Source organism: Corylus avellana, chromosome ca4 (genome assembly GCF_901000735.1).
Source record: "Corylus avellana chromosome ca4, CavTom2PMs-1.0".
Taxonomy (NCBI): domain Eukaryota; kingdom Viridiplantae; phylum Streptophyta; class Magnoliopsida; order Fagales; family Betulaceae; genus Corylus; species Corylus avellana.
In genome coordinates this window covers 24,960,096-24,977,539 of record NC_081544.1, presented here as the reverse complement: position 1 = coordinate 24,977,539, position 17,444 = coordinate 24,960,096, and the positions used below count along the sequence as shown (strand labels likewise).

Sequence of the window (17,444 nt, the reverse complement as noted above, 5' to 3'; positions counted from 1 at the left end):
GGGGTGGGAAAGTAGGGTTTTGTAGAGAAGAAACGGTGTGAAGGGTGTGAGATAGAGACAACAGAAGACCTCGGCTTTGCCAATGAGGGTTTAGTGGATTTGTATTAAGTCATGAGACACTAGCAGTTTTGGCGTTTACTTGAAGACTTTTTCATTTAGCCGGCTCTGCAGTGGAGCGATCCTTATTTGGTGATGCTTATCTTTCTCTCTCTCTCTCTCTCTAATTTGCTTTTGATTTGGTTTTAATTTGTGCACTTGTTGCTCTCATTGAGGTTTTCTTGATGCAGCTGTTATCCAATGGACTGATTAATACAATTACAATAATGTTCATGTGAATTCGCCACTAATAGCAAGTATAGCATGAAAATGGTCCAGTTTAGGTGATACCCAATTATCTAAATTAATTAATGTATTCTTCATTACCCTTAATTAGACCTGTTTAAGGGTGAGATGGGATTAAGTAAAAGAAAAAAGTTGTTCATGAAATCCAAGGTTTAATTAAACTGCATGCCTTGCCAATCTTAGTTCTGGAACTGCAGCTGCAGTTCACGTGGCATGGGCCCTAAATGTATGCATCTTTTACATGTGATCGATAATAATTCTTGCATTTAAGAGGCAATGTTGATGCTAGGAAATGAGTGTGTCCATGAAAAACAAATGCTATCAAATCGCGTCAAAGTATCTTTAAGGCATAAATGAGAGTTTTTTTTTTTTTTTTTTTTGTAGATCCGAACGGAAGGGGGGGAGGTCCTATGGAAATGCTATAAGAAACAAGGTGAGTAGCGGCCTATTTAGCTAAAAAGTGTGCACAAAAATTGGAACATATAGATACTTTTAAAGCACTCAAACTTTGAAAGAAAGAATGATCGAGAGTACATAATGTCAGTTACAATAGATACAAACTGCCAAGTGAAGAAGAGATGGAACTAATTTGCAGTAAGAATCACCAGAACGCATCTCTTTCTAAAGCAGCCAACAATGGAAATATAAATCGGCACATAAATGAGAGTAATTGAAATGGAAATTCTACAAATTCCATACGATCGATCAAGTCTTTATTTTTTTATTTTTAAATAAATGGGTCTAGCCTAGAAGCTAACGAGGCATAAGATGCAAATGGAGGGAGCAGTTCAAAAGGAATTAAATTGATTGCAACCCATTTATTTTTTAGACTGCAAATCTCTACCAGACAATATGTCTTGTAGTGTAGTAGTTGTTTTAGCATTAAAGATGGCCAAAAAAACGCGTTTACAGTGGCGTCAAATAATACTTGGGTTTGACGGTGTCTCTAAAATGATATCATGTATGAGGGCTTAATATATAGGAGGAGACAGCTACTTTTCAAGTTTATGTAACCCTCAAAGAATATTATAATCATAGTTATAATTTTATATATAGTTTAGTGAAACATATTTGTACAAATGGAAGGAGGGAGTCAATGACAACTACGTGAGTGTTGTACTAAAACATAATTTGGAGGAGTTTTCATCCAACTGAACGAATTATCAAATTGATATCTATCATTATAATATATATAATTTTTGTGAATTTGCTATCCAGCGATTTTTATTTTTATTTTTTATGGCTAAGCTGTGAAGAGACTACTGTACGACAATGAGGTTTCTGCAAAATAAAAGTAATGTCAGAGGGTCACCGGTTGAGGATGAAGACTTTCATATGCTTAATTAAGTTAGCATATTTATTTTTGAGTAAGAAAATAAAAATTTGTCTCTAATTATTCATAAATTAGTGTGTGTTGAGAGAAGTATGTGAGAAATGAGAGGGGGAGAGGGTCGTCAAAGAGAGAGAGAGAGAGAGGAGTGTGTGTGTGTGTGTGTGAGAGAGAGAGAGAGAGAGAGGAAGAGGAAAAAAAAAGACCCCTTCTCCTTCTTTCCTCTTTTTATCTAAAGATGCAAAAAATGTAGACACATGTTATTAGGTGACTGGATAATGGCATATGGTAATAAGTGTAAAAAAATGGAGCCCACTAAGAGAGATTTTCTCCCCCCAACAATTTTCAAATGCATTTTCTTTTAAGACAGATGTTACATGGGATGTATACATTTGAAAATCACCCATACACTCTAAAGGTGTATATATCAATTGAGAAATGTTTGGTTTTATTCTCCGACATCTCTCTTATCCATTATCGTACAAAAGATGTGTAAATCTACCATTGAAGCAGATTCAATAGTGGTTTTTTTTTTTTTTTTTTTTTAATTTTTAATTTTTGATTTTTTAATTTGTCAAGCTTCCCCCCAATGATGATACCCTAAGTAAAATAAAAACAAAAAATACTAAAACTTCCAGAAAAAAACCTAAAACTAAAAAAAATAAAAAATCAAAAGGGTGGCAAATTTAAAATTAAAAAAAAAAAGAAATCCTTTCTATAAGAAAAAAATTAAAAAATTTTGATTTTTTTTTTTGTTATAAAAATTGAAAATTTTCATTTTTTATAACTTTTTTAAATAAAAATTTCCGTTTTAAACAAATTAACAATTTTCGCTTTCTAAAACAAAATTAAAAAAAAAAATGTTTTTTTTTTAAAAAAAAATAAAATTTCCATTTTTAAAAAAATATTCATTAAAAAAAAATTCGTTTAAAAAAAATTTCATTAAAAAAAAAAACAAATTAAAAATGTTCGTTTCAAAAATAATCTTTTTAAATTATTTTTTATTTTTTTTTAATTTATAAGGGTATTTTTGTCTTATTAAGAAATATATAGGGGCATTTTTATCTTTTTGCTAGCCTTAGGAGAAACATTGACAATGTTTAGGTAGTTTGGAGGGAGGGGGGAGGAGAGAGATTGTCACAATTGAAAGTTTGGAGGTGACATTTATTAATTTGGTGGTAGTTTGAAGGAGGCATGTAGACTTTACTAGAAAAAAAAAAAAAAAAAAAAAGAAGAAAGAAGATAGACAATAAATGTGTAGGAGAATGACACCAAACAAATCTCATACAAAGTTGAAAATATACACTAAAGCCATATCTTAGTTTAAACGATTGGTTTAGAAGAATTTTTTACAATCCACTTTAGAGAAAAGCTAGAAAAGATTTTCCAAATAATCTAACTAGATAAAGAGAGAAATTTCCTAGTAGAAAGTATTTTTGTTGGGCTTATGGGCCTGAAAATCAATATTCCATCCATAGATGGGCCCAACTGAGTTCTTTTTATACGTCTGATTATAAATTTATAATAACTAAATTAAATGTACACGATTTCTACGTATTAAGAATGCGCGCACATTTTTATTATTATTCCAAACATAGTTTCTGGTTGGATCCAGAATACTGGTTCAAAGAATTAATGGGTCGAAGTTGGAAGCCCAGGTCAGAACCATTCTGTACTGGGTTAATTAGACTCCGACCCGGCCCAAAGAGATGAAAATCTGTTTCCATTTCAATTTTCTTAATTTCTGCTCCAATCTAGAAAAAGAAAAAGTCTAAAACAACAAATCCAACTCTCTCTCTCTCTCTCTCTCTCTCTCTCTATATATATATATATACATATATAATGTAAATCATTGATAAGCCTTTTGCTTTCATAGCACCAATTATGAAGTGACATGTCAGCATAATTACAAATTTCTTACACCACCATAAACAACTATAAATCACACGAGCTTACTATAAAAATTTATGTTACCTCTGTATTCATGTTGTACGTATGTACAAGTGACTCTCTCAACTTTGACTATATTCTCTTTTAAAATTGAGTTTTTCCAATGGAAAAAAAGTACTGTATTTAGAAAAATTTATGTTATTTGTAATGCCTCCACACTAATTAAAAAAAAAAAAAATGATCTTAGGCAAAACTAATTATCTTTAAAGACAACATTTACTAACATCAATACCATTTATACTGAGCTTACAAAAATTATAACTACAGAGTAACACATCTACTCACTGTATATTCTAATGAAACTGGACTAAATGAGTTATTCTTTTGGCATCTTCATCTCAACGAAATGTTCGTTCTAACGGTTTACGAAACATTCTGACTTGCAAAACATGATGTGTTTGAAAATGAAAAATATTTGTGTAAGTTCACAACTTAGTAAGTAAATTGTTGCATAATTTATTGTGTGATGAGCCTTAAGTGCCACAAACATATTTCATACACTTTTTTTTTTTTTTTTTTGTAAGATATTTCATACACTTTTGAGATTATCAAGAATGTTACGGTTTTCATCAAAATTATAAATATTGTCTCGGTTAGTACATTAATATAGAAATGGGTTTTGTATTAAACTAATTAAAGTAAGCTTAATTTAGGGCAATTCACATTTAATGCATCAAAACATGCTAATTGGAATTCAAATATATATTATAATCATAACTTTCTTCATATGGTTAACCCAAAATTTTAACCACTTTACAGCAGGAAAGTGAGCCACTCTCCCGAGGGACTTGTAGTACAACATCGGTGCCCCAATGTTGCCATATACTGCTTATCAAAACCGACCCAACCAAGTTCGACCCTTGGTGATCCACACTATGGGTATGTCAGTCACACTATAAATCTCTAGTACAGAAGTGACTCTGATATGAATTGGACCATAGGGTAAAGTGTATATACTGTATTGGTAGCCGCCATCCATTCATGGTGATCCGCCGTATATTTTTCGATTATCCAAAAATATTGCTATTATAAGCAATTATAATAACCTAATGAAAAGTAATGCTCATAAGATCAATCATTTAGAAAATTAGCATGTAGGAAACTTTTCATCAGAAAACATCGTATTTGCATAATTTAAGAGCTGATATATTCTGTAAGCATTTACGTACCTTACTTGATCAGCCTCAGCCTCTAACATCTTACTTCACAACTGACAACAGTGCAAATCACACTCTAGTACGAGACACATAATATGCTAAAAGTTTTAATCTTACACGTATGACCTAATCATATACTTTTGTTTTTACATACACTTGTATTGCCAAGTAATAAATAAAAGTACGAAAATATCATAGTCATGTGAGGCCAGGGTCCTTGTTGTTGAATGCAATGCAAAAGCTAGGGAATGAGCAAAGATGCTGATAAGGACCGACTGGCTTACTTTATGCCATGCCCCCCACCCCTCCTTTCTCACAACTTTCACCCCATTGATTAATTAGTATTGAATTCCTTTCCATTATTTTCTTGCACATTATGTCAAACCAACGTATACCATATACTCTTAATTTAGTCTTAGGTGTGACACATCGCTGTCTTTCTTAGGTAAGTTTTAGTCTTAAGCTCTTTGCCTTGTGACGTTGAAAGCAATTTTTCTATAAACTCCTTTTCACAAGAAAAGAAAAGGTGAGTTGATGAAATACAACGTTGTTATATGGCTCGTGTTATTTGGGATTTATAGTCATAAGAGACAACATTCTTGTAAATGAAACTAATTTTTAATGCAATGTCACCTCGTATTATAAAGGTAAGTTTATAGTCAACCTGCATAATACTCCATAGTCGTGCTTAGTGGTGAAAGGCAGTTAGTAAGATTTACTAACCGCTTTCGCTAACCACCTAAACGATTAACCGCCTAGGCAATTAACGGTTAATAATCGTAATAACTGTTTTTTTTTTAAAAAAAAAATATTAAAATTAAAAGAAAAAACCAAAACAACCTTGTTCATATGGTAATACGATAATATGCACGACTAGGGGTGAAAAGGCGGGCGCTAACCGCTAACTGTCTAGTGGTTAGTGGTGTTTTCAAAAGCGCGAACCGCTAACCACTTTTTAAATAATATAGATTTATATTTATATTTATATAGTATATTACTTATTAAGTAACATTAGTAAATATATATTAATTGTATATAATTTATTTAATATACAATAAAAATATATTGTTTGTATGTTATATAATGTTTATAATATTAAGTTTTTAAAAAGATGAGTTGGGTATGAAGCCAAGAACGCTACACATGGGGAGTAGGTTTTCAATTTGCCTCTTGGTCTTGTCCCAAACTCCCACATGGACAAGTACAAGTGTTTTCAATTGCTTCTTATTTGTCCCACATCAAAAAAAAAAAAAAAAAAAAAAACCACCACTTCCACCTTCACTCATTTATATAAAGCACATGTCCTTTCCTAATCGTTTAAATCTTACCTTAGTCAAGCACTTAAGTTGAGCGAGCCAAGAGCCAAGTTTCGAGTACTCGGCTTGCCTGGCAGGCGAGCTTAGCTAGCCAGGGAGAATGGCGAGCCGAGCCAAGCACAAATTTTAAAATTTTTTTTTTTCCTTTAAAAAATGGTTAACCGCTAACTGTTTCAATAACCGCTAACCGCCTAGGTGGTTAGTAAATTTTAGTAACTGCCTATACGCTATCGTATAAAAACGATGTCGTTTCATGTATGTATGTATATTAGCGGTTAATGCGACTAGTATAACTCATATTTTTGGTTAATGAAGTCAAAGTATTTGAGTAGGTGAGTTAAATAAGAACTCTTTCACATTTAACATAAAATTGTTAATCATTTGAACAACAAATTCCTAGATATCCGAATTCAAAGTTCATTCGTATTAATTCAACGTGGCTAGCTTTAACAACCATCCAACACTTTCTGCCCCTCTAAAATGCAAAACAATCCAAGTGATAGTTCGTATTTAAGACACAATTTACGAATTTGACATCAGGATTCAATATCTGGCCGGTTGGTTTGTACATTGCAAGGGCTTTGCCTGTGGCTATTGTTGAACTTTGGCAAAATTATATGTCGTGGGCAAAACCGGTTCCTGATCCATATATATGATGGCAAAAAAGGTGACGTGGAGGTACCCGCTCCTATGGTTCTAGCACTCACTCACCTATCTCACCTGTCAGTATCCGACTTGAATGAGGGAGGAGCTTGTACGTTTCATGATTGCAAATGAATGTTGCCATGTGCTCTTCCTTCAACTCTCTTACATTTTATTGCTCATTTCCTTTGACCGAAACCATGTATTGTGCATATATTAGTGAAGAATTTCGCAGCTATATATAACATTACTCAATTATCTTATAGATTGAGCGGCATCGGGACCTAATTAAAGGAGTTTCTCCTTCAAAACTTATCACACCATAATTCCTGAAACTTGATGAGCATTGATGCATGTTCTAAACTGATGTAGAGAGAGAGAGAGAGATTTATCATGAAGAGAAGAGTGAAAGAAAAGAGAATGCGGAAAGAAATTAAAGACAAAACGGAATAAAGAAAATAAACACAAGAAATTAACGTGGTTCGGTCTATGACCTACGTTCACGATAAAATTCAAAAGACTACATTTTCATCTTATTAATTCATTTATGAGTTTACAATATTCAAAAGGCTCTATTTATAGAGCTTACACATAAAATATAATCGTAATCAAATCCCTTAATGGAGGTGATTCAATCTCATAAAATCCCAAGTTATGCTAATTTAATTCTCATCAAATTCTTAACTTAAGAGTAATTCAAATATACTCTAACATCCCCTCAAACTCAATGTTGAAGATTTTGAAAGCTTGAGTTTGATTTTTTCTTTTGTAGGACTCCGTAGCGGTAGGCAATGACGGCCTATGATGGTGGTCAAAAACTCGTTGGAGTCGGTACGTAGCAGTGGCAGTGACTTGATTTGATGGCGGTCGGAAATAGTGACCGGATGGGCCTTTAACAATAAGCCAAATTTTTGGGGCCAAATTGTAGGCCAAAAAGAGAGCTAACAAAGGGTTGAAATGGGCCGGGCCAATTATGGGCCTTAAATGGGCTTGGGTCTTCAAATAATACCACAAAGGCCAAGCTTGAGTCATTAACAATATCACAAACGCCAAAAGATGCATGTGAAGAAGGCTATGTTTGTTAAAATTTCTATAAAGCCTTTTTTCTTTTTCTTTTTTCTTTTCTAACATTAATTAAAACCCTTTCGAGAAAAAAATTTATAAATTAAAAATGAAACGCTCTTCAAAATACAGAACACAAAACACTTTTCAAAAGACAACAAACACAACACAATACACCTTTTAGAAAACATCCCATGAATATTTTGAGAAAATACGTATTTACTTTTTCAAGCGTGTAGGCTAACTTGTTAAATAAAAAATTAAAAAATTAAAAATTAAAAATTTTTTTTAAAAAAGGCAGCCGCATGGCCACCCTAGTAACCAAAAATTTCAGAACGTACACTTTTCCATAATTCCTTCTTTGAGCCAATATATACAAGAAAAAAAATTTCGCTAGTTGTTACGTCTTTGCAATAAAAGTTGGATGAATAATAAGTACTACATTATAAAAACAAAAATTAGACGTCTTTACTTCATGAATGCAAGAAGTTGAGTTTGTGGGGGGAATCAGAAAGAAATTTCCAATTACTAAAAAGAAAATGCCTTGTTAGTTGTTAAAAAAAAGAAAAAGAAAAATATAAGTTGTTACGCATATATCTTTGACCCATTTACACGACTTTATTGGACGATTCACTATGAGATTATGTGGAAGTAATGATATTTAATCTCTTTTTCAAAATGAGTCTTTATTGGAATTGTGCATATATATATATATGCACAAGAGTTTTTGCGTATGTTTCTCTTCAATGTCATCTAGTTACGTACATAGAATTGATACATATATAATCTCCTTGTCCAACGCCATATATGCATGACCAAATAATGAAATTCCTAACGATATTGACCTAAACCAAGCTTTGATTTACTTGTTCATCGCTAATGATCTGTATTGGGCCTAATTCCCAAAGATAGCTTGCTTCCAGCATATCGCCGGCCTGAAGAATACTTAGTCCAACCCATGGAAGCATCATGTTTATGCTCGAATGCACCTGATGTAACACCTAGGTACCATATTAAAAAGATGATAAGTAGCTCATATAGAGTAGGTGGTTCATAAAGATAGTTATAAGTGTTAAGTCTTATATTGTCTAATTGTTAGGTGAAACTGAGCTTTATAAAAAATTCTAAGGAAGTTATAAATTGACAAGTCTTTTTGGGGTAATAGAGCAGATGTGGCTAGTGTTTTTTCTGGGTCGTTACAAATAGTATCAAAGCTACCTTGTAATACCTGGTCATGTGGTACTAGAGTACTACATGACGTGGCCTTGACGACAATGTTAGGAGAGTGAGAGTTTGTAACAACCCAATCTCATATTGGGAAAATGATGAGTAATTCACATAGAGTGGGTGATTTATAAAGATAGTCAAGAGTGTTAATTCTCACATTTCCTAATTACTAGATGAAACTGAGCTTTATAAAATTTTTTAGGGAAACTCCAAATTGACTAATTATTTTAGGGTGGTACCATAGATGTGGCTAGCGTTTTTTCATAGATTGTTACACCTGATGACCAAATAAAGAGTCGTGCCCCAAGACGGTTTCTAGCAAGGCTGCTAGCCCAAAAATGCTTGGTTCAAGTCATGGACTCATCAAGTGTACATTCTTGTTCGACTAACGATCAGATATGGCGCCAAGCCCAAATAATCCCAATAGCCTGCTTGAAGCCCAAGTCGTCTAGAGACACACCATGCATGCTTCGAGTGTCGACTAGTGCAGCAAATCATGCACCCTGCCAACTGCCTTTGTTAGAAATAATGCAAAATGTGTTCCTATTTCTTAGCTTGTTAGTTGAGTAGTGAGTTATTGGTTCCTATTAAATGGCTTGTTATTTGTTTCAACATTATCTTTATTGTATGCAGCACGTTGAGTCCTTGAGTCTAGGAGTTTAGTAATTACTTAGTGCCCCATGTTATTCTAGTAGTGGTTAAGTGGGTCCTTGTTTTTAGGTGTAAGTGGTTCAATTGTAGTCTATTTAAATGGTTTACTTAATGAATTATAACATCAGTTTATCCAGAATATATTTGCTTTCACTTTGTTGTTACCTCTCTCATCCTAACAGTTGTAGAGAGGATACTATTGCTTATGCATCTATCTTTCTAATTCTTAACATCTGGTATTAGAGCAAGATTTATGGCAAGCAACGGTGTTAACCCCTCAAATCCATCACTCCCACCCTTACAATGAGTTGGGTATGACATTTGGAGTACAAAGATGAAGACTCTCTTTATCTCCCAAGACCTATGGGATTTAGTAGAGAAAGGTTATACAAAAACTGGTATTTCTACAAACACACTCAAAGTGTTTCGAAAGAAAGATGCCAAGGCTTTGTTTTTCATTCAACAAGCTGTGGATGACTCCATCTTTCCCCGAATTGCTACTGCAACAAAGTCGAAGGATGCTTGTGATGCATTGCAGAATGGGTATCAAGGTAATGCCAAGGTATTGACCATCAAACTTCAAACTCTTCGCAGAAATTTTGAAAGTTTGATGATGAAAGAAGGTGAGTCTATGCATGATTATTTCTCTGATATGCTAGACGTTGTGAATCAAATCAGAAAATTTCGTGAAAATTTATCTGATCAGAAAGTTGTTGAAAAAATCTGAGAAGTATGATTATGTGGTGGCTGCTATAGAAGAATCTAAGGATTTAAGTGTGCCAACGGTTGATGAATTACTTGGCTCATTGCAATGTCATGAAGAAAAGATGAAAAGATATAAAGAAAATTCTATAGAAAATGCATTTCATACTAAATTGCAGTTTCCTAAAGGCAAAACAAGTGGTGTGACTAATGAGTCTGCTGGCGAGGGTTCAACCACAAGAAGGCTTGGAGGGCAGTTTTTCCATGGGAGAAGAGGTGGTCGAGGTGGTGGACATTCAAGTAACAACTACCAATATCATAATGGAAAAGAAGTTGAAGCTGGTAATGAAGGTGAAAATTCTTACCGAAAATCCCAATGTTATTATTGTAAAAATTATGGCCATATAGAGCGGTATTGTAAGCTCAAAGAAAAACAAACAAACTTTGCTGAAGAAAAAGAGAAAAATGAAGCAGAAAGCTTGTTTCTTGCGTGTTATGCTGTTAAAGAATGTGCGCCAGATGATTGGTATATTGATAGTGGGTGCAATAATCACATGACACCCAATTTGAAAGCCTTCATTAGCTTGGATAAATCCATAAAAAGCAAAGTGAAGATGGGTGATGGAACCATATGTTCAGGCCATGGCAAATGTAATGTAAAGCTGAAGTCATGTGGAATGGACATCATATACAATGTTTTGTATGTTCTTGATTTAAATACAAATCTGTTAAGTGTGGGGTAATTTATAAAAGAAGGTTATTCTCTTGTATTTGAAGATTTCTCATGTTATGTGTATAAAAACAAAACCAAGAAGGATTTGTTACTCCATATCCCTATTGTTAAAAACAAAATGTTTCCTCTTAATTTTGCTGAGAAAAAGTAAGCACTTAAGGTGGATGGTTTGCCTTCAATTTAGCAAAGTGATGAAGGAATTTATACATCTCAAAAGGAGTATGGAAGTGATCCTTTTGAAAAGCATGGGATGCATGATTGCAACCCAAGGAAGACTCCTATGAACACCAATCAGAAATTTAGTTTGAATTTTGAAGAAGCTAAGGTTGATGCTAGGATTTATCAAACTTTGATTGGAAGTAATCTTTTTGAAATACTTTATGGTGCTACGATAATGGTGCTGAGATATGTGAAAGAGACATGCTCCTATAGTCTTTGGTATACTAACGTTAACGGTTGTGAATTGTGTGATTTTTTTGATAGTAATTTGTTTGGTTTATTGGATGATTGTAGAACAACGGGGTGCGTCTTCGCCCTTGGTTTGGGAAAAATTGTTTGGAGTTCAAAGAAGTAGAGATATTGATGTAATCTATTGCTGAAGTTGAGTATATTGATGTAATCTCAACAACTTGTGAAGCTTTTTGGCTAAGAAGAATTTTAGAAGATATGAAGCAACATCAACAGGAAGCTACAAATGAAGAGCTTGCAAATATCTTCACAAAGTCCATTCTTTTAAATAAATTCATTCAATTTAGAGATTTGTTAGAAGTTGTAAACATTCTGCATTAAGGGGAAGTGTTAGAAATAATGCAAAATGTGTTCCTATTTCTTAGCTTGTTAGAGCATTCCCAATGGAAGAGCCAAATGTTACTTTTATTTAAAATAGATCTTCAAATGTTTAAAAAACATTTTACATTGGATTAGCCAAAAGAAAATGTAAAATAGATATTTGATTGGAAGAGCTAAAAAAAAAGTTAAATGTAGCAGCACTTTTCAAGGGAGCTATTTTATTTTTCATTGTTTCTCTCACCTGTTTTCTCTTTTTCCCAAATATTTTCCTACTTTTTCTTTGCATGTTCTTTTTTCGCAATTTTTTTTTTCATTTTTCCTCTCACATGTTCTCTTTTTCCCAAAACTTTTCTTACTTTTAATAATATTTTAATAGAATATATAGAAATATAGCTAATCGAATGTAGATACATTTAAAAATGGTTTAGCTAAACTAGATAAAAGTAAGTTTTGATGAGCTATTTTACATAAAAATATGGCTTCTCCATTGGGAATGCTCTTAGAGCATTCCCAATGGAATTGTCAAATGTTACTTTTATCTAAAATGACTCTTCAAATATTTTAAAAAACCCCTACATTGGATTAACAAAAAAAAAAGAGTGTAAAATAGATATTTGATTGGAAGAGCTAAAAAAAAGCTAAATGTAGCAGCACTTTTCAAGGAAGCCATTTTATTTTTTATTGTTTCTTTCACCTGTTTTCTTTTTTTGCCCAAATCTTTTCTTACTTTTTCTCTCGCATGTTCTCTTTTTCCCAAATCTTTTCCCATTTTTCCTCTCACATGTTCTCTTTTTGCCAAAACTTTTCTCACTTTTAATGATATTTAAATGACATAGATAAAAATATAGCTAATCGGATGTATGAGACTTTTAAAAATTTATTAGCTAAACTAAATAAAGTGCGTTTTGAGAAGCCATTTTGTATAAAAATTTAGCTCCTCCATTATGAATGCTCTTAGTTGAGTAGTGGGTTAGTGGTTCCTATTAAATAACTTGTTATTTGTTTCAACATTATCTTTATTGTATGCAGCACGTTGAGTCCTTGAGTCTAGGAGTTTAGTAATTACTTAGTGCCCCATGTTATTCTAGTAGTGGTTAAGTGGGTCCTTGTTTTTAGGTGTAAGTGGTTCAATTGTAGTCTATTTAAATGGTTTACTTAATGAATTATAACATCAGTTTATCCAGAATATATTTGCTTTCACTTTGTTTTTACCTCTCTCGTTCTAACAGTTGTAGAGAGAAGACTATTGCTTGTGCATCTATCTTTCTAATTCTTAACAGCCTTGTATCGCTCATAACGTTCTCCTAAAGTCGTACTCCCACAAAGGAGGTACGCTACAATTCCTCTCTCTCTCTTTCCAATGTTATCTTAACGGAATAATCTCCAAGTCAAACTGACGGGGTCCGTGTAATGGGCAAGGCCTATAAAAGGAGTTGTCCAATTCACATGCAAAAGGTATGTCTTAATCAATTCACCAATTGCTCTACAAATTTCCTTTTTCCTGAACACGGGCTTGAATTTCGGACGGAAACCGCCCGTACCACCACCACCGGCTCCCTCTAATTACCTCTTGCAATTTCCTTCCTAGCTGGTGGCGTAAAGTCTTCTGCATCAACAGATCCCATTCATCAACTTAAGCCTCACTAAATTGTCATGAGAGGATTATCCCATTTATCAATTTAACTGTTTTTTTTTTTTTTTTAAAATAGCAGTTTGATTATAAATTATATTAATATTGCGAAAGTAAAGGTTGGGGGTGGGGCAGTGACGTAGTGGTTTGTAAGTATGCGAGTGTCGTGATGACTAAGTGCTATCTTGGGAAAGAGTTTGGGTCTCTCAGTTCTCTGTAATGCTTCAAACTGACCTAAAAAATTCATTCCATTTTAGGAAAAGCCATCATACCGTTTGACGCCCAGACAATGTCGGGAACATGCAAACCATCAGATTTCGGGAAAAGCATCCAATGACCATCTCATTTATCATTGACATGGTAACCATGATTGATGATTGTCTCAGTGATTCGTAATTACAGATGTGAATGACAAAGATTTCTTACATCTATCTACCTATCTCCATGTAACTTTTCATTTTCATTCTTGTTTTTTCGTTTGTACTCACTATCATGTAGATACTATTATAATGCTAACGTTGTTCTATGAAATCTTTGTTGTCTTGGAACAAGATACTTTTCTGAACCCACAATCATGCTTTATATCTACACGACTTTCCTTTTTACTCTTTGTTTTAATTTATGTTTTCTGTCATATTTTTAAAACTTTTAGGGTATTCTAGTACCATGTAGAATTTCTTAAATCTGGAATATCATGAATTTTAAAATGGTTTAATGAAATCTTGTCATATAAGCATTTATTATTTTCACCAATCCCAATATTTATCACTGAGAGAGAATTCATGTATAACCTTCTAGAGGAAAATTACTGATAAATATTTGCTTTGTTATTGGCAGGAAGACTTGCAAGCAAGAGAGTAACTTAAATCAGATTTAACTAGATGCATGGGCTTACGTCGGCAAGTAATTTTCTGCTTGCTTTTAAGTTTCACCCTCTACGAATAAGCCACAGCTAGAAAATGACATGGCATTATTGGCTTTATAATCATAAAAGAAAGACGTTGGAACTTGGTTCCAATAATGATTTACACTTTCATCATTGGAAAAATGAAGAAAGACTTTCATGGAGAAAGATGAGGGTGCATGCATGGAGAAAGAAAGACTTCCAAAAATTTACTAAATTCAAATTTCTTTTGCAGATCAATCCGGCCATTGGTTTTCTTTCTAGAACCAAACATATAAGTGCAATATTTTCCTTGTGCAATCCATGCAGCCATGTTATATATGCTTGGTTAGGGCTATAAATACTTGTTAGGTTTCTGCTTTTATATATCACCAAAGTGGTTGATTTTTTATTTTTTATTTTGTTATAAGATAATAAGGAAGGGGGAGAGGCAATTCAAGTGGTTGATAATAGGGTATATATACAATTAATATATTTGTTATTACAGAAACTTTATTTATTTTATTATATTGTAACACGAAACCCCAAATGATGGAACCTTCACAACATATTTTCTGATCAAGTAAAAAAGGTCGGATGAGATGGGGTGAGGAACAAAAATCTTAGATTATTTTTTCAATATTTTTTTATGAAAGATAATATATATATATATATATATATATATATATATATATATATATATGAAAAAAAAGGAAATATACAAACGGCTGACTCTAAGTAAACAGCAATAGACAACGAAATCAAACAAATATTAGGTTAATGAAATATTGCATTTACCTCCTTTTAACTATCATTTTTTTTTTTAATGTCATTTCAATGTTTCAATTTTTATAATATCTCTCTTCCGTGATAAAAAATAACAAAAATACTCTTCATAAGAACATTGTAAAATTAAGACATTAAGAGTGACATTACAAAAATGATAGTAGTAGAGAAGGGCAAATCTGGTTAACCCTTATATATACTAAAATCTAGCAAAAGGAAAAAGTGGTGTAATTTTAATTCAACGCGATAAAACAAATATTGTATCTGTGTTTTCCTTTTTAATTAATTATTTGGGCAGTTACTACAGTAATCAATACCAAATCCATGCATCATCATGCATGGAATCTCACTTGACAAAATATCTATCTATCTACCATGTAACGCTCTTTTTTTTTTTTAATATATATATAAACTGGCTGCTTACAAGCAACCTAGATTGGACATTCTATTGTTTATCTTCATCTTCTTCTTAGTTATCATTTAACAGTCACACATCCTTCTCCAAGAGTATTAAAAAAAATTAAAGAACAAGTTGGTCTCCTCATTTCTAGGTGGAAAAATCACCCAAGAGGCCCTCTAGTACTAATTCACAATTTTACCTTTTTTTTTTTTTAAGTAAACCAACAGCCATTGTTGTTAAGTAACAGTTAACCTACCAAGATGTACAACACCAACGACAATAACTAGAGTAAAGGAGAACACCCCAAAAAAAAAAAAAATCTGAGAACTCTTTGTCTCTCTCATGAATAAACAAACAAACAAGAGATGAGATGATTCAAAACTTAAAGCCGATCGATCGAGTCTTTGCAATGCATAGGACACCAACAAATCTGATGAAATAGCAAGTATTTATCTTAGCCATATATAGCCCATAAGAGATGGAGAATGAGTTCAAAACAGTTAACATATACTTCAGGAAATGATTGAGATAATTAATTAAGCCATAAAACAGAACTACATGCCAAATTGGAACAATATATTTAATACATCTTGCTATATTTAATTTTCTCAGATGGTAAATAGATGCAGTTAGCTGAAAAAGCTCATATCCTTTTTTTAAGAGTATCCCAAGCGAAGTTCCAAATCTAAATCATCCTCCTTTGACTCACTGAGGAGACCAATCTCCAGGTCTAACCTGACAATCTCAGGCTTCTTCAAAATCATGCACCCGTCTCCTTGCTTGAAGCCATCAAATTCTTTTCCCTTATTAACCAACTTTGCACTCTTCATTTCAGCTACATCCGTGCTTCTTTTGGGACTCAAAGAATCAAATAAGCTACCAACTAAACCCCATTTTTGCACTTCGCCAGGAGAAGCAGAAGATGGTGAAGTTAATGAAGAAAGTGGAGGAGAAACTAAACAAGGCAAAGGGCGAGCAAATGATAGTGATGATGATGATGATGATGATGAGGATGAAAACTTAGGGTTAGGGTTAGGGTTAAAGTTAAGATTGAGAATAGGGTACTGACCGTCTCTTGGGGGTGACTGTCTCAGCCTGGCTCTGTCTCTCCTATGGACATTCATATGGCCGCCCAGAGCTTGAGCAGATCTGAATTCCCTTTTGCAGAAGCTACACGTGTAAGATCTTGGAGGCCATGAAAACCCATTTACATAATCATCACCTCCATGGCTTTGGCTAATATTACAGTTGAGGGAATCCTTAGCCTTAGGCATAATGTTAACGTTGTTGATGCTGTCTTTAATGCCTCTAGTGCCAATGCTTGGGTCTTTCAACTTGTTGTTCAAGCTGTTCCTCTCCATGATGTTTGCTAGCTTTTGGTTCGGTCAGACCTAGCAAGATCAAAAACACAATAATATACACTCTAGAACATATATACCAAATCATTCAGAAAAGAGAAAATAAAGGAAGATGGCCGGACATCTCTCAAAAGCTGTGTGTGTGTGTGTGTGTGTGAGAGAGAGAGAGAGAGAGAGAGAGAAAGAAGATTTATAAAAAGAAAAAAGAAAGAAAGAAAAAAAAAAAAAAAAAAAAAAACAGACCTGGAGAAAATAAAATGAAAATGGTGATGAGAGAGAGTTGGGTTGTTGGTTTTAGAGGGTAGTGATTAAAAGTTGCAGGAAAGGGCATGAAATTCCTAAGCCGATGGAAGGTGAAAATCCGATTGGAGGGTACCCCTGAAATATCCTAAATGTTTGGCGAGTGCTTACTTCATATGGAACCTCGGCCTGCCAGTGTTATGCCTTTTTGCCAAATCTAGCACACAAGTAGCGGACATCCTTTGC

The 17,444-nt window shown here is 33.4% G+C and overlaps 2 protein-coding genes across 3 annotated transcripts; one reads left to right on the top strand and one right to left on the bottom strand.

Annotated features, from left to right (window-relative positions):
- The first annotated feature begins 10,011 nt into the window (after positions 1–10,011).
- On the top strand, positions 10,012–11,122 carry LOC132178271 (uncharacterized). The gene is made up of 3 exons (XM_059590717.1): positions 10,012–10,300; positions 10,356–10,730; positions 10,887–11,122. The coding sequence occupies exons 1-3, from the start codon at positions 10,012–10,014 to the stop codon at positions 11,120–11,122; spliced, it is 900 nt and encodes a 299-aa protein (XP_059446700.1).
- Positions 11,123–16,215: 5,093 nt separating this feature from the next.
- Positions 16,216–17,444, bottom strand: LOC132179899 (transcriptional regulator SUPERMAN-like). Of its 2 annotated transcripts, none has more exons than XM_059592692.1 (2): positions 17,202–17,444; positions 16,216–16,991 (listed from the first exon to the last, which is right to left on the bottom strand). In XM_059592692.1, exon 2 carries the CDS (start codon positions 16,959–16,961, stop codon positions 16,257–16,259), a length of 705 nt encoding a protein of 234 aa, XP_059448675.1. In that variant the 5' UTR covers positions 16,962–16,991; positions 17,202–17,444; the 3' UTR covers positions 16,216–16,256. The 2 variants fall into 2 exon arrangements, with proteins under 2 accessions (XP_059448675.1, XP_059448676.1); XM_059592693.1 differs by having other exon boundaries at positions 17,370–17,433.

Coding starts and splice junctions, on each gene's coding strand:
- LOC132179899 (XM_059592692.1), bottom strand. CDS start 16,961: ATGGAGAGGAACAGCTTGAACAACAAGTTGAAAGACCCAAGCATTGGC.
- LOC132178271 (XM_059590717.1), top strand. CDS start 10,012: ATGAAGACTCTCTTTATCTCCCAAGACCTATGGGATTTAGTAGAGAAA. Junction 10,301..10,355: donor AAGTTTGATGATGAAAGAAG/GTGAGTCTATGC, acceptor GAATCAAATCAG/AAAATTTCGTGAAAATTTAT. Junction 10,731..10,886: donor AGTTGAAGCTGGTAATGAAG/GTGAAAATTCTT, acceptor ATGCTGTTAAAG/AATGTGCGCCAGATGATTGG.